The 20418-nt window shown below is 39.6% G+C and overlaps 1 protein-coding gene and 1 non-coding gene across 7 annotated transcripts in view; one reads left to right on the forward strand and one right to left on the reverse strand.

Annotated features, from left to right (window-relative positions):
* The window catches only part of POGZ (pogo transposable element derived with ZNF domain), a 57242-nt gene that overhangs the window by 15849 nt on the left and 20975 nt on the right, over positions 1–20418 (forward strand). For 4 of the 6 annotated variants that reach the window (XM_046001241.1, XM_046001240.1, XM_046001245.1 and 1 more), the window contains exons 4-6: positions 8843–8967; positions 9962–10120; positions 20230–20405. In XM_046001241.1, the coding sequence (XP_045857197.1) occupies positions 8843–8967; positions 9962–10120; positions 20230–20405 (460 nt within the window). The remainder of the gene's footprint in view (positions 1–8842; positions 8968–9961; positions 10121–20229; positions 20406–20418) is intronic. The other 2 variants (XM_046001246.1, XM_046001247.1) reach the window with 1 other exon arrangement.
* Positions 10773–10906, reverse strand: LOC123927748. The gene has a single exon (XR_006815534.1). It is a non-coding gene; the product is annotated as a U4 spliceosomal RNA (small nuclear RNA).

Here is a 20418-nt window from a genome sequence, read left to right on the forward strand (position 1 = left end):
TGTGCCTCTCTTGTGATTTCTCTCTGTCAAATAAATAAAAAATCTTTAAAAAAAATTAAAAAAAAAAAGTTATTCCTAGGTGGTGGGGGAAAATAGGTGAAATAAGGGGATTAAGAGTACACTTATCTTGATGAGCACTGGGTAATAAATTGTTGAGTCACTTATGTTGTACACTTGAAACTAACAGGGTGTGTTAACTATAGTGGACTTGAGATTTAAGAAAAAAAATTTAAAAATTAAAATAATAAAAAGTAATTCCCAAGTATCATCTAGTATCTAATCTGTATATTCAAATGTTCCATTTGTTCCCAGAATGTCATTTGTAGTTTTTGTATGAACCAAAATCTAATAAAGGTTCACATGTTGCATTTGTTATGGCTCTTTAGTTTTGTTTTTTTTTTTTTTATTTAGTTTGGTGTGTGTGTCACTTTTTTTTTTAAAGATTTTATTTATTTATTTATTTGACAGAGAGCGAGAGATCACAAATAGACAGGCAGGCAGAGAGAAAGGGGGAAGCAGGCTTCCCACTGAGTGGAGAACCCGATGTGGGGCTCGATCCCAGGACCCTGAGATCCATGACCTGAGCCGAAGGCAGTGGCTTAACCCACTGAGCCACCCAGTTGCCCCTGTGTGTCACATTTTTAAAGAGAACATGTTACTAGTTTTATAGAATGCTCTATATTCTGCATTTGTCTGATTATTTCTTTATAGCGTGTCCCACCTTCTGGATTTACCTTATTATTTCCTTATGGTGCTTTTTATTCCTATTTTGTTTTGTTTCCTACAAACTGCAAGTTAAATTTAAATGCTTGATTTAATTAAGGTTAAACATTATTGTCGGTGACTTGTTTGTTTACAGAAGAGCAAGCCATACATGGTTGGTGACAGGCAGAGTTTGGATTATTGGCTGACTTTTTCTTTTCTTTTCTTTTCTTTTTTAAATGTTATCTCACCTTCATTCTTTTTTTGAAGATTTTATTTATTTATTTGACAGACAGAGATCACAAGTAGGCAGAGAGGCAGGCAGAGAGAGAGGGCTGGGGGGGAAGGAAGCAGGCTCCCTGCTGAGCAGAGAGCCTGATGCGGGGCTGGATCCCAGGACTCTGGGATCATGACCTGAGCTGAAGGCAGAAGCTCTAACCCACCGAGCCACCCAGACGCCCTTGGCTGACTTTTTCTATTTAAACTTAAATACTGTCAAAACCTTTGGTTTTTGAGATACAGAGCTACCTCTGTAACTTAAAGTTCAAACATAATAAGACTTTGAGAAAACGCAGGAATAGATTTGCTTCATGTCGTTTTGTTCACTGCCCTCTGAGAAAATGATTTGGAAGTTGGACAGGCAAGAAGGGTTGATATATTTAGCAGACTCAGCCTATGGAGGAATTCCTGTAAAGGGGTCAACCAGAAAGTTTAGGGTGCCTGTGTGTCTCAGTCAGTTGAGCATCCGACTCCTGATTTTGGCTCAGGTCATGCATGATATCAGGGTCCTGTGATCCAGTCCTGCATAGGGCTCCATGCTAAGCGAGGAGTCTGCTGGAAATATTCTCTCCCCCACCCCCAAATAAATAAATAAACTTTTAAACTAAAAACCCAGAGATTTTAGAAATGGAGATTAAATTAAAAGACTTTGGGAAATTATTTTCACAAAAATTATTCACTAGTCGGTACTAACATACCTACAGTCACAAGCAATACTGATAATAACCATAATCTTAAAAGATCGACATCATGATGCTCCTGTTTTATGAGGAGAAGTTAGGTACTTGGGCAAAAGAAGAATGGCACAGAAGTTGTCAGATAAATACAAAGAGAAGATCAAATTTCACAGATAGATGATTATAAGGTGAAACAAACCAAATGCAAATGAGCTTTATAAAAATTATTTTGTGAGATGTAACCATCTGAACAGTTCATTGGAAACTTGTTCATTTTCTGTTTTTACAAAGATAGATATCATAAAAAGAAATGATAAGGGCGCCTGTGTGGCTCATTCCATTAAGTGTGTGCCTTCGGCTCAAGTCCTGGGATCAAGACCCACGTGGGGCTCCCTGCTCAGAGGGGAGCCTGCTGCTTCCTTGCCCTCTGCTCCTCCCCCTGTGCTTGCTCTTTCTTAAATAAATAAGTAAATAAATAAAAAGAAATGGTAGTTTTTTATGCATAGGATGTGGAATGAAAATTTTCACCTTCAGAGCATGGATTCCCTTTGATCAAGTTTTCTCAGTCTTGTCACTGTTAACATTTTAGAGCAGGTAAGTCCCTGGATGACGTATACATCATAGGATGTTTAATAGCACCCCTGGCCATGCCAGTAGCACCACTCCCCAATCCCACCCGTAGTTATGACTACCAAAAATTTCTCCAGACATTGCCAAATGTCCTCTCAGGGGCAAATTCCCATTTTTGAGTATCATTGAGTTAGATAAAATCCACTGGCATGGGTGAAGATTTCTTAGTAATGTCCTCTATGATTTGCTTTCCCTTTATGTAATCCATACACAGCTCTTGAACCCAAATTTCTTCTGCAAGATAGGCTGCACAGCTTGGGCTATGCCTGGTATGTGTTGGAGAACAGTGGGATATGATGGAATTTTTTTTAGCTCTACTGGAAATTTTATTGAAGGGAGAAATGAACTCTTCATTTAGAAATCAAAGGTATAGGCTTTTTGCTTTATCTAACACCCTTCCAACCCAGTTTCCTTGGAAAGGAACTTTATTAGCTATATATACTTATATGCTATAGAGAGTTTTTGTTAGGAATAGTTGAGGTTGATAATTGTTATCTTTATCTTGGTCTTCAAGACAAGACTGCCTTTCAAAACATAGTGACTTGCTAAAGAGCTTGATTAAATGCATCCTTTTTGTTAACCTTTGTCCTTCAATATTTAAAAAATAATTTTTTTATTAAAGATTTTTTAAATTAAAGATGTTGTCTGTCACAGCAAGGATTTTTTTCAGACGCTACTGAGTGTTGTGTCAGAAGGACTTAGGAGCCAACTGAAGAAGTTCCATTGGCCAAAATAGGATTTTTTTTTTTTTAAGATTTTATTTATTTATTTGACAGATAGAGATCACAAGTAGGGAGAGAGGCAGGCAGAGAGAGAGAGAGAGGAGGAAGCAGGCTCCCTGCCAAGCAGAGAGCCTGATGCGGGGCTCGATCCCAGGACCCTGGGATCATGACCTGAGCGGAAGGCAGAGGCTTTAACCCACTGAGCCACCCAGGCGCCCCAAAATAGGATGTTTTTGAGTGTCAGTAAAATACTGCATTGGATCAAACACATAAATTATGTTTAAAATATAAGGGCGCTTGCGTGGCTCAGTTGGTTAAGTGTTGGACATTTTTTTTTTTTTTGAAGATTTTATTCATTTGACACAGAGAGAGAGATCACAAGTAGGCAGAGAGGCAGGAAGAGAGAGAGGAGGAAACAGGCTCCCTGCTGTGCAGAGAGGGATCCCAGGACCCTGAGATCATGACCTGAGCCGAAGGCAGAGGCTTAACCCACTGAGCCACCCAGGCACCCAAAGTGTTGGACTCTTGATTTTGGCTCAGGTCATGATCTCAGGGTTGTGAGATTGAAACCTTAAAATTCTCTCTCCCCCTCTCTCTCTGTCCCAGTCACTTCCTTTCTTAAAGTGATAAGATATGATATGAGGGTGCCTGCGTGGCTCCATCGTTAAGTGTCTGCCTTTGGCTCCTGTCATGATCCCAGAGTCCTGGGCTCAAGCAGTGCATCAGGCTCCCTGCTCAGCCGGGAACCCTGCTTTTCCCTCTCCCACTCCCCTGCTTGTGTTCCCTCTCTTGCTGTCTTTCTCTCTGTCAAATAAATAAATAAAATTCTAAAAAAAAAAATTATGATATAATGGTAGTTTAACAACAAGCTTTGTTTTTCATTTCACTTTGGTGAAATGCTGTTGAATTATCTTGAAAACTGGTAAAGGGAAAGAAGCAAGCAGGATAGAAGGAATACCCACCACTGGGTAACCAAATAATAGATATATTTTGCCTTTTTGTTTTTAAAAAAAAAAATTTTTTTTAAGTAATTTCTGCATCCATCATGGGGCATACTCCAATGACTGAGCCAGCCAGGTACCCCTGCTTTTTGTCTTTTGTTTTGTTTTGTTTGGGTTTAAGATTTATTTTATTTTTAGAGAGAGAGTGCAGGGTAGGGGGTGACAGAGGGAAATTGGAAGAGACTCTCAAGCAGACTCCCTGCTGAGTGCAGAGTCAACATGGGGCTGGATCACATAACTCTGTGATCATGACCAGAGCTAAAATCAAGAGTCAGACACTTAACCAGCTGAACTACCTAGGTGCCCCTGTTTTTTGTCCCAATTTTTTAAATAAATGAAGAGGGAATGATATAGAATGATTAGATCCAGCACTGAGCATGCCTACTGATGGAGGAAAACCTCATCCTTAGGAGTAGTCTTAGGGTAAAAACGTTCAGCCTGTATGTAAACATGCCACTAGGTCCAACTGTTAATTTCAAGATATCCAGGGCACAGAGGCATGTAAATGCTATGGGTATGGGATCAGCAATATCCAGGTTGTAGAAATTATAAGAGGTAAACTGGTTCTTCAACAAGTAAATTGCAAGGGAAGGGGGGAAAAAGATGAAGGACGACCTATAAATTAAAAGATACAGGAAACTTCCCAAATAATCATGATATATATGGACCTTTTTTGGATCCTAATTCGAACAAGCTTCAAGAAGTATGGTATTTGAGAGAATTTGAATTGAAAGTTGATATTAAGGGACTGTCAGTTTTTAGGCATTTAATGATATGTTTTTGTTATATGATCTTTTAAGTCTTTATCTTTTAGCGCTGCATACCAAAATATGTATGAATATGATAGGGATTAGCTTCAAAGAAATATGAAGGAGGGGGGCATAGATAAAACAAGGACAACTTTGGGCTGATAATATTTGAAGCTGGGTGATGGATACATATCTATTTTTGTATTTAGAGTTTTTATCATTTTTTTAAAAATAAAGATTTTATTTATTTGAGAAAGCAAGCGAGCGAGCTAGTGCATTTAGGCATATGCAGGGGGAGAAGGGGAAAAGCAGACTCCCTGCTGAGCAAGGGTTAGGTTTAGGTCCCCAGGATCCCAGGATCATGACCTGAGCTTAAGGCAGCTGCTTAACAGACTGAGCCACCTATGCACCCCTATATCTCATTTTTAAAATAGCAGAAAAAAATCATAGCATTTTGATTCAGAGACTCATAATTGGAATGTGATGAGAGTTTGCCACTTCACTTGGTTATAGTATGATTCTCAAATTTGCTGCCCATCCCAAGTTTTCCTCTTGATGTGACACTGCATTACCTGTATGCTAGCCTTTATTTTCTGAAATCCACTTTTTTTTACCTGGCAGTTATTCAGAAGAAATGAAAATACCCCTAAATTGAGAAAGAATTGAATTTCAACTTCTTTGTTAATGTGAGAAGTACTAAGTCTGAATACACTTAACAGCAAAATAATAAAGAAGAGAGGGGGAAAAACCAGGGTTTTGTTTTGTTTTGTTTTCCTTGTGAGAAATTAAATTAAAGGTTTGGTGTGGAAAGAGGTGTTAAATGTGAGTAGAGTGATAGTTTGGGAAGATCCATATATTGTAGTACTGCATATTTAGTAATTCCTGCCTTCTTTCATCAAAAATAGTTGAAAGGTGACTGACTATATGCCATGGATCATTTGAAAACCACAGAGAATGATGGTGTTTCTGTCATGAGCATCTTGGTAGAGTTATGAAAAAATGGCATTTCATCATATTAATGAAAGTTTCTTTTTGATAACTGGAAAACTACAAGAAGGGTGCTAAATTCGTGTTTTCATTTTTCAAGTTTGTGAAGTATTTAAGTTGGTATCTCTATTGTGGTGTGGCCCATCTTTTCAAGAGTTGTTTTTTGATCCTGAACTATAGGTGCTAAAAGAGTGATCATGCTCAGAGATACAAGTCTAGGTCATAACTGAGGACTGTTTGGGAAAAAAAAAAAACAAAAAAAAAACAAAACTTGGTTTCAGTGTCTTTCGGAGATGTTAGATACAAGTTTGTGAAATGTGCTCAGTTAGCAGATTTTTTTTTTCTGGGTTGACAAGCCTTATTGGTTAATTCCATCTTGTTTATTGTAAAGAACTTGCAAACTATTTTCTGAGTTGAATTTTTTATCTGTCTTGAATCTTTTAATTTTTATTGGTTGTCTTGGCAGAGCATATATCTGGGGAGTTCTTTTTCTCACTCACTTGGTAGAAACTGCTTAGGTGACAGAGACACTTAGCCCTCTTTTCAGATTTACTCTTCCCGCTCTGTTTCTTAGAGTATCTTTTTCATGGGAGGACTTAACATAGTATGATTTTGTGATCACATGGAAGAAACTTTTGATTTTTCTTGCTATAACTCATTGCATTACAAAATAAAATATGTACTCAAGTTTCTTAAAATACTGTAAATAGTTGAGGTAAAAGACCAGACTTTTGGATATGCTATTAAAATATCCATATGCAGGGGCGCCTGGGTGGCTCAGTGGATTAAAGCCTCTGCCTTCGGCTCAGATCTCGATCCCAGGGTCCTGGGATCCAGCACCGCATTGGGCTCTCTGCTCAGCAGGAAGTCTGCTTCCTCCTCTCTCTCTCTCTGCCTCCTCTCTGCCTACTTTTAATCTCTGTCTGTCTAATAAATAAAAATCTTAAAAAAATCCATCTGCATGACGTTGACAACCACAATTTGCATTCATATAGCTCTGCTTACTCAGAAGGAAAGTTTCCTGTTGATTGCTCAGCATATGTATGGGGAGTTTGCTTGCACCTTGTCAGGGTTTAAAGAAGGTGCTTGAGAACCATCTATAGAGGTTATCATACACAGTTTATATGCCTTCTGTTGGTTGTTTGATATTTATGCATTATTTGTCTGTTGGCTATGAGCCTGAGAAAGTTAAACAGCAAAGAGAACTGGTATAAAATTAAATAGTTAGAAAAGAAAGTTGTTGGGGCACCTGGGTAGCTCAGTTGGTTAAGTGTCTGCCTTTTGGCAAAGGTCATGATCCCAGGGTCCTGGGAATGAGCCCTGTGGCGGGGGTGGGGGGACGCTCCCTGCCCTTGGGGAGCCTGCTTCTCCCTCTCTCTCTCTGCCTTGAACCCCCACACCTCGTGTGTGCGTGCTCTCTCCCTGGCTCACTTGCTTTGCTCTCTCAATAAATAAAATCTTTAAAAAATAAAAATAAAAAGCAAAGTTGTTTAGAATGTTTTCTTTTTCAGTGAAACTGGACAGGACAATGCAGAAATTTGTGTTGTGCAGTCTTTGCTCAAGGAATGCCTGTGATATGGATTTGGCTTTTTAATTCGGTTTCTGGCTAGCATCGTCTTTTATATAGATAAGTTCAATGTGAAACTAAGAAAATTTAAGTTGGTACCTTATATGTATGGTTTTTTTCCTTGTACGTATCTTCTCCCCTTTATGATTTTGGTCTGGGAAGACAATTAAAATAGAATATTAGAGACCAGTTAGAATCAAGTTAGGCACTTTACCCATTGAAACTGTGGGCAGTTGGCTACAGCTAACTCACCTGGGACATTTCAGGGGAATAACACCATCTGTTGGGGATCTTCAAAACGAATCCATCAAGTTGGATCCAGCTACTTAGACTATTTATTTAGTTTTAGGTTGGTAGTTTTGTTTTTGGCTTAGGGGTTTGGTAAAAAAAAAAGTTTCTGAAATACTGAGGGCACTGTGAGAACCATTGCATTAAAGGTTTTGTTTGAACATTGAGCATAATGCTTCTACAATTCCAAGACAGATTGTCCTTTAGTCAACTGGTATTGGGCAGGGGAGGGGGTACAGAATAGCAGGCAATATCTCTTTGTCTGCATTGCAAAGGTGTATGCTTTATGTTTATAAGAAGCACATAACTTAGGCAGGTGTTTTCAAAGTAAAGGCTAACTCCAAAATCATGGTGAAGTACAAGGATACAATTTGGGGGGGCCTTTCACCCACTTTCTGAATTTAGAGCAATCCAGAATTTGACCCTGCAACATCATCGTTTTGAAAGAACAGCTAACAAGCCTACGTTTATAAACTGGGACTAGACTGTGAGGTTCTTTATTTTATTAAATTTTTTTTAAAGACTTTATTTATTTATTTGACGGACAGAGAGATCACAAGTAGGCAGAGAGGCAGGCAGAGAGAGATAGGAGAAGCAGGCTCCCGCTGAGCAGAGAGCCCGATGCAGGGCTTGATCCCAAAACTCTGGGATCATGACTTGAGCCAAAGGCAGAGGCTTAACCCACTGAGCCACCCAGGCGCCCTCCAAAATACACATTTAAATTAAAGACCCTGTACTTGCATGATTTGCCTCACCCTTATCACAGCCAAACCCTAGGTATTATAAATTAAACTTTTATACTCTTAATTATTGAACAGTTTTCTATGGTCTTTCCATAATGAATTTTTTTTTTCAAGGATAAAAGTTATAATTTTGGATCCTTCTAAATGTGGGAGGGGGGAGGTTAGGGGAAATAGAGGGAGCAGAGTGGTGGGTTACTGATAGATTCAAGAATCTGATTCCAGGGCGCCTGGGTGGCTCAGTTGGTTGAGGAACAACCTTCAGCTCAGTTCGGCTCAGGTCGTGATCCTGGACTTCCGGGATCAAGTCCCACATCGGGCTCCCAGCTCTTGGGGAGTCTGCTTCTCCCTTTGACCTTCTCCTCTCTCATGCTCTCTCTCACTCATTCTCCCTCAAATAAATAAAATCTTAAAAAAAAAAAAATCTGATTCCATATTTTGTATAAAGTTATTTTTCTCATTCTGAGGTCAGTATCTTATTTTGTCTTTTCTTCTTGTAGCATGGCGGACACCGACCTCTTTATGGAATGTGAGGAGGAGGAGCTGGAGCCATGGCAGAAAATCAGTGATGTCATTGAGGATTCTGTTGTTGAAGATTATAATTCGGTGGATAAAACTCCTACAGGTAACAAAAGCTCGTGATCTTAAATTATTAAAATTGATTCAGTTGGATTGCATTTTTGTTAAGAAAGTATGAGGCGGAAGAGGACTTTTTAAGAATCCAGGGATGCCTCAGTGTGGCACTGGTGCTTTTTTCCCCATGCTCTAGTCTGTAAACTCTAGCCTCAGTTTCTTCATACATAAAGCTGGAAACACTATACTTCATTTAAAACATTGAGAGTTGAATTAACTAATGCTTATCAAATATTTATCAATCCTCTTACCAAATAATGAATGAACGAGAATGCAAAGTAGTGGTGTGTCTCAGTGTTCATTTATATACCCAGTCAAAAACAGGATCCCGTAGTCATTTTTTTCTTTTTCTTCTTCTTCTTCTTCTTTTTTTTTTTAACTTGATCTTGGTTTCCTTTGTGAGGTGAGCAGAATTTGCTTTGTGTCTGCCTTCATGGAAAGTTTACAAACTTAGGCTTGGTAGCTGCTCTTTGAAAAAGGCGATGCTGCAGGGTCAAATTCTAGATAGCCCTGAATTCAGAAAGTGGGTGATAGTTCTTCTCCCCCTATAAATTGTATTTGTTGTTCTCTTTATTTTTATCTTCCCTGCCTTGAGACCTAAAGATGGCATTGGTTTAGGCTGAAACAGGACACAGTTCGGGATCTTGTGGATGTCTCACTGTGTATGCATGCTTATGAATACCAATAGTGGTGATAATAAACCTTTGAGTCCTAGAGGTTTGCTCGTACTATATAAGCAAAACCTTAAAATACTGTGTCAGTGAGCTCGTGATCTAAATTAACCAGGCAGTATGAGATGAAGAAGGCTTTGTGTCTAATTGGTGGAGTGAGGAATGGGTAGAAGGAGAAATCAGATGCACAGTTGGATTTGCAAAGAAAGCAGTAAACTTCTAGAGACCCACAACAAGAAGAAAAGGGATTACAACAGTATCCTTCAGTGTCATCTGTCCCTGTCTCCAAGTGACTGTGCCTCCCCTTCCCCACAGTTTCTGTGAGCCAGCAGCCAGTCTCGGCTCCAGTGCCCATCGCTGCCCATGCTTCTGTTGCTGGGCACCTCTCTACATCCACCACCGTTAGTAGCAGCGGGGCACAGAACAGCGACAGTACAAAGAAGACTCTTGTCACACTAATTGCCAACAACAATGGTAAGTGGGATTATCTGGAAATTCTTCCTGGGCCAGAGGGTAAGAGAACTAAAGAGGTTTTAGGAACAGCTGTACCCATTTAGTTTTAGGTATTGATGTGGTTCTACAGTTGGAGTGAATTCAGTACTCAGTCTGTGATACGGAAGTGATTCAGGAGTGGTGCTGTTCCTTCTGAGTTAGTGCTGTATTGGATGCTGGTGTTTCAAGTCTGAGGGCACCTGATTCTTGCTGCTGATAATTTCTAGGAGAGAAAATGTAAACTCCAAATTCCTAACTATTAAAGAGATCTGGGTTTTTTGTTTGTTTTTGTTATTATTATTTTTAAGTAGAAAAGCCCTGCTCGTTTGTTAAGAATTCTCCCAGGGCAGCTTTGTTCTGGATTTTTTTCTGGCAGATTCATTTGGTTACTGGTTCCTGGGTATGGAAATTGGATAGGGTTGTTGTCTACTTGAAGGAAATGGTGAAAGAGTAGTGTTTTTAGTGTATTTATTGACTAGAGAAGCTGTATAGTATTGGTTTCTATTTCATTTCTGATGACTGTTTTTATACTCTAAAGATGAATTATTGGCAAGTTATGTCTTAAGATTCATAAGTAGAATAAGCACTTTGTTGAATCATTGTGTTGCTGCAAAAGACTTTTTTTAAAAGTAGCTTTATTAATAAAAGAATATTATGTGTATTGAAGAAAAAGTGCCATGAAAAAATAAAAGAAAAAAAATTTTCAATTAGCAATAATCGCGCCTCGGATAAACCTCATTGGCTACGATACTGCCACTGCGCAAAGCTAAGAAAAAAAATTTTAACTGTAATTTCACGACCTGGAGATAACTAGGTGTAACTTTTATTTTGTACATATGTATACTTTTATATACTTCATATGCTATATGTAATGATTTACTTTTTTCAAAAATAGATCATACAGACTCTGCTCTTTGCCTCCCTTTTCCCCTTTTTATGTAATGAATATGTTCTCATTTTATCAAATGTGTGTCTGTAACATTGTTGATGAATAACTCTACAGTTGACCCTTGAACAGCCTTGGGATCGGGTGCCAGCTGGCTGCACAGTTGAAAATCTGTCTATATTGGGCTCCTGGTGGCTCAGTTGGTTAAGCGACTACCTTCAGCTCAGGTCATGATCCTGGAGTCCCAGGACCGAGTTCCACATTGGGCTCCCTGCTCAGCAGAGAGTCTGCTTCTCCCTCTGGCCTTCTCCCCTTTCATGCTCACTCGTGCTCTCTCTCTCTCTCTCTCATTTTAAAAAAAAAAATCTGCATATAACTTTTGACTCCCCAAAAGCTTACTTAAAGATAGCCTTCTGTTGATAACAGTTGATTAACACATATTTTGGATGTAATATGTATTATACTGTATTCTTATAATAAAGTAAGCTAGGGAAAAGAAAACGTAATTCAAAAAATCATGAAAAAGAGAACTAACACAGTACTGTACTGTATGTATTGGAAAAAAAATCCACGTACAAGTGGACCCGTGCAGTTCAAACCTGAGTTGTTCAAGGGTCAGCTGTATTTCCTGTCATTTGGTTAACTGTTATTAACAATAATAGTAGTGAAGGCCTGTACTGCTGCTTTAAAGAGCTGTGGTGAGCATGTCTGTCTTTTCTCATTATTAGTTCTGAGAATGTATTTATAAATTTCAGATTATTGAATCAAAGGTCGTCACAGTTTTTAGGATTTGGGTAATTTTCCTGAATTGGCCATCTAGAAATGTTATATCAGTTTATATTTCCATTAGAAGTGCATATAGTGAGGGGCACCTGGGTGGCTCAGTGGGTTAAAGCCTCTACCTTTGGCTCAGGTCATGATCCCTGGGTCCTAGGATCAAGCCCACCTTGGGCTCTCTGCTGAGCGGGGAGCCTGCTTCTCTCTCTCTGCCTGCCTCTCTGCCCACTTGTGATCTCTGTCTGTCAAATAAATAAATAAAATCTTTTTTTTTTTAAAGATTTTATTTATTTATCAGAGAGAGAGAGACAGAGAGAAAGATCACAAGTAGGCAGAGAGGCAGGCAGAAGCAGAGGGGGAAGCAGGCTCCCTGCCGAGCAAGGAGCCCGATATGGGACTCGATCCCAGGACGCTAGGATCATGACCTGAGCCGAAGGCAGCCGCTTAACCAACTGAGCCACCCAGGCATCCCTAAATAAATAAAATCTTTAAAAAAAAAAAAAAAAAAAGGTGCATACAGTGGGGCACCTGGGTGCTCAGTTGGTTAAGCAACTGCCTTCAGCTCTAGTCATGATCCTAGAGTCCTGAGATCAAGTCCCACATTGGGCTCCCTGCTCAGCAGGGGGTCTGCTTCTCTCTCTGACCCTCCCCCTTCTTGTGCTTTCTCTCTCTCAAATAAATAAATAAAATCTTAAAAAAATAATAAAAAGTACACATAGTGGTCTTACTTTTGGTTATAACCATTTACTCCTCTTTTGTTAGATATTTATTATAGTCCCTGTCTTTTCGTGATTACAAACAACCCTTGATGAATATTCTCAGGCATTATATCTGTGTCCACTTTGTGAGCATTTCTTTAGTGGAAAGTGAGATTGTTTGGGTCAGGCATTTAAAATTGGATAGACAGTGTCAAATTGTCCTAATAGATTGCTTTGAATAAGTGCCACCCAGAAGCTTCTTCCTCATATCATTGCCAACTTTAGGTACTATTGAACTTTTTTCTTTTTTTTTTTTAAGATTTTTTATGTATTTATGGCAGAGAGAGACCAGAGGGACCATAAGCACAGGGGAGCTGGAGAGGGAGAAGCTGGCTCCCTGTTGAGCAGGGAGCCCGACGTGGGGCTCGATCCCAGGGTCCTGGGATCTCAACCTGAGCCGAAGGCAGCCACTTAAAGACTGAGCCACCCAGGTGCCCCACTATTGAACTTAAATCTAATTTCTGTAGGCATTTTTTTCAGCTGTTAGTGATTTTTATCACATGAAACATCCTTAGAATTTTTTTAAACTTATAAATAGGGAGATATCTATCTATCTATCTATAAAGATGAGGAACCACTATTCAGAGGACTATCATTTTACAGACATGGAAACCAAATACTAGAGAGTCTAAATAATGTGTTTAAGGTCAAATAGTTGGTAAGTGACTAAACTGGATTTGAATTGCCTAGATTTCAGTTTGTAGCCTTTCTACTGGGTTATACTGCTTTCTTGTAGTTCTTTTCCTTTTTTTTTTTTTAAGATTTTATTTATTTGACGAGACACTGCAAGAGAGGGAACACAAGCAGGGGTGTGGGAGAGGGAGAAGTGGGCTTCCAGCTGAGCAGGGAGCCTGATGCAGGGCTCAATCCCCGGACCCTGGGATCGTGACCTGAGCCGAAGACAGTCGCTTAACCAACTGAACCACCCAGGCAACCCAACTCTCCTGTATTTCTCCTTTTTTTTTTTTTTTTTTAATTTGAGAGAGAGCGAGCATGAGCAAGGGGAGGGGCAAAGGGAGAGGGACAAGCAGACTCCCTGCTGAGTAGGGGAGCCTGACATGGGACTTGATCCCAGGTTTTTAACCCGTTAATTTAGCCATTAACCCAAATTTACCCATTACCCAAATTAACCCATTAGCATGTTAACCCATGCTAATGGGGAAAAAATTGGGTATAGACTGGTAACCACAGTTACATGTGTCATGCGTATTCTTCTAAAAATTTTTCTCGCATAGATAAGCATGCATTAATAGATCCAGTTTGCCTAGCCATCTCCTTTTTGCATAATGTAGACAACTCTATAACTTTTTTTTATCTTACATTCTTTTTTTAAAAGATTTATTTATTTATTTATTTGACAGAGATTACAAGGAGGCAGAGGGAGGCAGAGAGAGGGAAGAAGAAGCAGGCTCCCTGCTGAGCAGAGAGCCCAGTGTGGGGCTAGATCCCAGGACCCTGGGATCATGACCTGAGCGGAAGGAAGAGGCTTTAACCCACTGAGCCAGCCAATCTTAAGGATCCCTGGTGGGTGGGGAGTCTGCTTCTTCCTCTCCCTCTGCCTCTCCCCTGCTTGTGCTCACTCACTCTCCTTATGTTATTGATATAATTATATCGCCCCTTATTTTATATTCTTGAAATGCTAATCTAGGTTTAGGGATGGGACTTCAGAATAGAGTGAATTAAAAGTGTTCCATTTTGGGGCACCTGTGTGACTCAGTGGCTTAAAGCCTCTGCCTTCAGCTCAGGTCATGATCCCAGGGTCCTGGGATCGAGCCCTGCATTGGGCTCTCTGCTCGGCAGGGAGCCTGCTTCCTCCTCTCTCTCAGCCTGCCTCTCTGCCTACTTGTGATCTCCGTCTGTCAAATAAATAAATAAAAATCTTAAAAAAAAAAAAAGTTCCATTTTTGGGATGCATGGGTGGTGCAGTCACTTAAGTGTTGGACTCAGGTTTTGTTTTGGCTCAGGTTGTGATCTCGAGGTTGTGGAATTGAGCCCCATGTTGAGCTCCACACTCAGCACAGAATCTACTGGAGATTGTCCCTGCCCCTGCGCACATGCTTTTTCTTGCCCTCTTTCAGATAAATCAGTCAGTCAGTCTTTTAAAAAAAATGTTCCGGGGGCGCCTCGTGGCTCAGTAAAGCTTCTGCCTTCAACTCAGGTCATGATCCTAGGATCCTGAAATTGAGTCCTGAATTGGACTCCCTGCAGCTCAGGAAGCCCTTCTCCCTCTCATACTCCCCCTGCTTGTGTTCCCTCTCTCACTGTGTCTGTCTGTCAAATAAATAAAATCTTTTAAAAAAAAATGTTCTTTCAACCCAGTTTTCCTATGTCTTCTGTTTAGTTGTATTGGTATATTATCTACTTATTACATTAATAACATAGCAAGAGAGAACTTTTAACCTATTCAGTATTCTTTCACTTAGTGTACTTTATACTTGAGATAGTTAAAAAGTTGTCTTTTCCTGCTGCTTCCTTTTAAACCAGTTTTGAAACTTATCTGGCTCCTGGTTACCAATAGCCACCTCCTCCAATAATAATATTGTAAAAAACTGTCTTGGGGGAGAGTATGGATTTCGCTTTTATAATTTACCTGTTTCTCTTGTTTCCCTTGCCCTCTCTACATAGAAAGCATTTCCTTGACTCTTGGTTTTTTTGTTTTTTTTTTTTAAAGATTTTTTAATTTATTTGACAGAGCCATAAGGAGAGAGGGAACACAAGCAGAGGGAGAGGGAGAAGCAGGCTTCCCATGGAGTAGGGAGCCCGATGTGGGGCTTGATCCCAGGATCCCAGGATTATGACCTGAGCCGAAGACAGATGCTTAACAACTGACTGAGCCACTCAGGCGCCCTGACTCTAGGCTTTTTTTTTTTTTTTTTTTTAAGATTTATTTATTTATTTGACAGAGAATTCACAAGTAGAGAGAAAAGGGGGAGCAGGCTCCTAGGTAGTGGTTTCTTAGGCTAGCAAAACCATATGTAACCACAGAAAAAAATAGATAAATTGGTCTTTATAAAACCTTTTTTGCTTCAAAGTACATAATCAAGAAATACACTATGACCCATAGAATGGGAGAAGAATTTTGCAAATAATCTATCTGATAATGGACTTGATATCTAGATTATATAAAGAACCACTATAATTCAATAATAAAAAGACAATATGGGGTGCCTGGGTGACTCAGTAGGTTAAGCTGCTGACTCTTGATTTGGGCTCAGTTCACGATCTCAATCCTGGTATCAAGCCATACATTAGGCTCCATGCTCAGCAGGGAGTCTGCTTCAGGAGTCTCTCCCTGCCCCACCCACTCTCTTTCAAATAAATAAGTACATTTTTTTAAAAAGATCTTATTTATTTATTTATTTGACAGAGTGAGCACAAGCAGGGGGAGGGGCAGAGGGAGAGGAAGAAGCAGACCCCCCACCCACCAGGGATCCCTAAGGGGGGCTTGATCCCAGTACCCTGGGATCGTGACCCAAGCCGAAGGCAGACCCTTAACCAACTGAACCACCCGGGCACCCCTAAATAAATAAATCCTTTTAAAAAAATAATAACAAAAAGACAATCCAGGAGCGCCTGGGTGGCTCAGTGGGTTAAAGCCTCTGCCTTCGGCTCAGGTCATGATCCCAGGATCCTGGGATGGAGCCCTGCATTGGGCTCTCTGCTCAGCCAGGAGTCTGCTTCCCCCACTCTCTCTGCCTACTTGTAATCTCTGTCTGTCAGATAAATAAATAAAATCTTTAAAAAAGAAAAAAAAAAAAAAGACAATCCAGTTTCTTAAATGGGCAAAGGATCTGAGTAGACATTTCTCCAAACAGAATATACATAAATGGCCTATAAGCACATGAATAGATGTTCAACATTAGTAGTCATTAAGGAAGTGCACATCGGGGCGCCTGGGTGACTGTGGGTTAAAGTCTTTGCCTTCAGCTCAGGTCATGATCCCAGGGTCCTGGGAGCGAGCCCTGCATCAGGCTCTCTTCTCAGCAGAGAGCCTGCTTCCTCCTCTCTGTCTGCCTGCCTCTCTGCCTACTTGGGATCTCTGTGTGTCAATAAATAAATAAACTGTTTTAAAAAAATACATTTAAAGGAAGTACGCATCATAGCCACAGTGAGATACCAGTTCATACCCACTAGGATGGCTGTAGTCAAAAAGATGGACAAATAACAAGTGTTGATGAGAATGTGGAGAAATTGGGATTCTCATATATTGCTGGTGAGAATGTAAAAATGGTGTGGCCACTTTGGAAAATAGTTTGGCAGTTTCTCAAAAAGTTAAATATAGTTATATGATTTAGCAGTTCTTCTAACTGTATACCCAGAACATGAAAACAGTTCACACAAAATGCACTGCGCAAATGCAGCATTATTCATTATAGGTCCCAAATGGAAATAACCTAAGCTGTTGAAGGGATAAACAAAAGGTGATAGACACAGCTGCACAGTGGAATATTACTAAGCCATTAAAGGGAATGAAATACTGTAATATGAATAACCTTGAAAATGTAGTACTAAATGAAAGAAGTCAGATGCAAAAGGCAACATATTATATGACTCCATTTATATGAAATTCCAAAATTGGCAATTCTCTAGTGACAGAAAATAGATTTGTGGTTACCACGGCTGGGGGAGAAGAGAATGGGGAGTAACTACTAATGGGTATAAGATTTCTTCTTGCATGGGTGCCTGGGTGGCTCAGTATATGTGCTGCCGAAGCGAGCACGCCTGGGTGGCTCAGATGGTTAATGCGTCTGCCTTTGGCTCAGGTCATGATCCTGGGATCCTAGGGTACTGGGATCGAGCCCCGCATCGGACTCCCTGCTCAGCAGGAAGCCTGCTTCTCCCTCTCCCTCTCCTGATGCTTGTGTTCCCTCTCTCACCGTGTCTCTCTCTGTCATATAAATAAATAAAATCTTTTAAAAAAAAAAGATTTCTTCTTGGGATGATGAACATGTTCTGGAATTAAATAGAAGTGATAGTTGCACAAACCTTGCAAATATACTAAAAACTTCTGAAATGTATACTTTATATGAGTAATGTGTATGTTATGTGGATGATATCTCAATAAAGCCTTTTTTTTTTTTTTTTTTTAAGAAGGTGTCAGGGAGGGGCACCTGGGTGGTTCAGAGGGTTGAGCCTCTGCCTCCAGCTCAGGTCATGGTCTCAGGGTCCTGGGTTCTAGCCCCGCATGGAGCTCTCTGCTCAGCGGGCAGCCTGCTTCTCTCTCTCTCTCTGCCTGCCTCTCTGCCTACTTGTGATCTCTCGCTGTGTCAAATAAATAGTAAAATCTTTAAAATAAAAAAGGTGTCAATAATAAAATTCTGGATTGTTTTTACAATCTTTTTTTTGTTGTTGTTCTTCAGAATCTATCACTCAGCATTTAGAAATTACTTGCATCGTTCTGACTGATCATACATTTTGCTTTGGAAAGAAATATTATGTAGGAAAATAAATTGCTGCTTACTTCTGAGCTGTGAATGTGTGAATTTCATGATATAGGTTTCTTACTCTATAAATTGTATGTTTTTCACCTTCTGTTTAGCTCATTTTGACTCCATTTATTCTTCTTATCTCTGGGTTTTAAGGCTCTGTAAGTAAACATAAAAGAATAAAGGAATACACCTTCAGATTGTAAAACAGAACTTATTGTGAGAGAAGCTGCTGAATCTCTTCCCTTTATTTATAATCAGTTTATGGCTATGGTACCTAGTTTATTTGAGAGCAGACTTTGAGGCAGGGTACTACTTGGTTAATTCTTTTATAGGCTTGTTAAGCCTAAGGATTCTGATTGCCTCTCCATCCCCTGAAAGCAGAACTTTGTAAAACCCACGAATGGTCAGAATTTCTCTAAGGAAAGATTTAATAAGAATGTAGAGATAAGGAGTACCTGGGTGGCTCAGGTGGTTGGGGATCTGCCTTCGGCTCATGTCATGACACCAGGATCCTGGGTTTGAGTCCCAAGTTGGGCTCCCTGTTGCACTGGGTGTCTGCTTTTCCCTCTCCCTCTGCGGCTCCCCACCTGCTTGTGCTCACTTGTGCTATCTCTCTTTCAAGTAAATGGATAAAATATTAAAAAGAAAAAAAAAAGAATGGAATCACTTAAAATAATTTATTAGAATTTGAATTCATTGGAGTTATTAGTAAGATTCATAGAATGTGGATGGGAGGTATAGAAAAAACAAAATTGGCCATAGTTAATAATTGTTGAAGCTGAATGATGGGTACATGGGGGTTCATTATGGTATGGTATTTTTATATGTATTTTAACTTCTGCATAATAAAACATTTAAATTAAAATAATAAATTTCCAGTATAATTAGCAGAGATGGAACTTGTAATTTTTTTATCTATGTCAGCCTCATAATCACTAGTCAGCTGGCCTTGTAACTATGAGGTCTAGTTCCTGATGGGCACTCATTTTCTGGATAAAAGTGGGACAAACCATTGTTGGCCCATTAATAACCACCTATATACTCACTCCAGTGGTCTAGCTTTGTAGCTAACTGCAGTGACTCCATCTGTCAAAGTAGGACATACAGTTCATAGGAACCCATCCCATTCTGGTTATTTAAGGTAAAAAGTTGATGCAGTGTCTTGCTTGAATCTCTGATTTAGGTATATTGATGCTCAAATTTTCTGTGTGGTTTTGGAGTATTCTCTGTAAATCAAGAAACTTAGTATTAATGACTTTTTTGCCAAATGTAGTAAATAGACTTTAAAACATTTAGGGGCATCTGTGGGTGGCTCAGTCGGTTAAGCCTCTGCCTTCGGCTCAGGTCAGGATCTCAGGATCCTGGGATTGAGCCCCATGTCGGGCTCTCTGCTCAGCGGGGAGCCTGCTTCTCCTTCTCTCTCTGCCTGCTGCTCTGCCTGCTTGTGATCTCTCTCTCTGTCAAATAAATAAAATCTTTGGAAAAAAAATAAAACATTTATAAAATTACTTTTCTCACAAATGAAAAGAACCTAAAATGGTTCAATAGTAGTCAATTTATTGATATTTATTTTTGAAAGAACGATTATCTTCTGAAGTCATACCTTTTTACTGAATGTTGGTTAGTTTTTGACCAAGTCTTTTCTTTATCGGTTCTGATGTCAAAAAAGAGAAAGAGGAGTTAACCTGTCAATCTCTGTGTTCCCTTACCTATAAAAGACAGTGGTTGTTTAGAGAATCTGTTAGATTTCTGAGCTTTGACTCACTAGGAAGAGGTGCCATTCTTTAGATTCTGTGTGCTTGCTGAATTAATGTTGATAAATATGCCACTTTTAAAAAGATTAAAAGTGAATTAGCTAACAACAAATTATATTCTGACAAAATAAGTTTTACCTAGTTAAAATATGGAAAAAGAAATTATATATTACTTTGTTTTGTTAATTTCGTGTGGAGAGATTACATTAAATCATATATCAGTATTGTCAGAGTCAAAATGATAGCCTTGTAGAAATCTCACCTCTAGGTTCATGACATGAACCCTGTCTACAGTTTTTCTGTTGTACATTTGGGTAAAGCTTATTTTTGGTGCATTTGGTGATGTTAAACCTAAGGTGAGTGTGGCAGTCTTGGATATTTTGTTATCTGGGATACCATTTCTTATCTGAGACCAGACTGTTACTTACAAAGTGTGGGTTTTATTTTTTCTTACATTTTTTTTTTCTTTCTTCCTTTTACCCTTCAGCTGGCAATTCTTTGGTCCAACAAGGTGGACAGCCACTCATCCTAACCCAGAATCCAGCTCCAGGTCTAGGCACAATGGTTACTCAACCAGTGTTGAGGCCTGTCCAGGTCATGCAGAATGCCAATCATGTGACCAGTTCTCCTGTGGCCTCACAACCAATATTCATCACTACACAGGTGAGTAGGACTC

The sequence above is a fragment of the Meles meles genome, chromosome 1 (genome assembly GCF_922984935.1).
Source record: "Meles meles chromosome 1, mMelMel3.1 paternal haplotype, whole genome shotgun sequence".
Lineage (NCBI taxonomy): Eukaryota > Metazoa > Chordata > Mammalia > Carnivora > Mustelidae > Meles > Meles meles.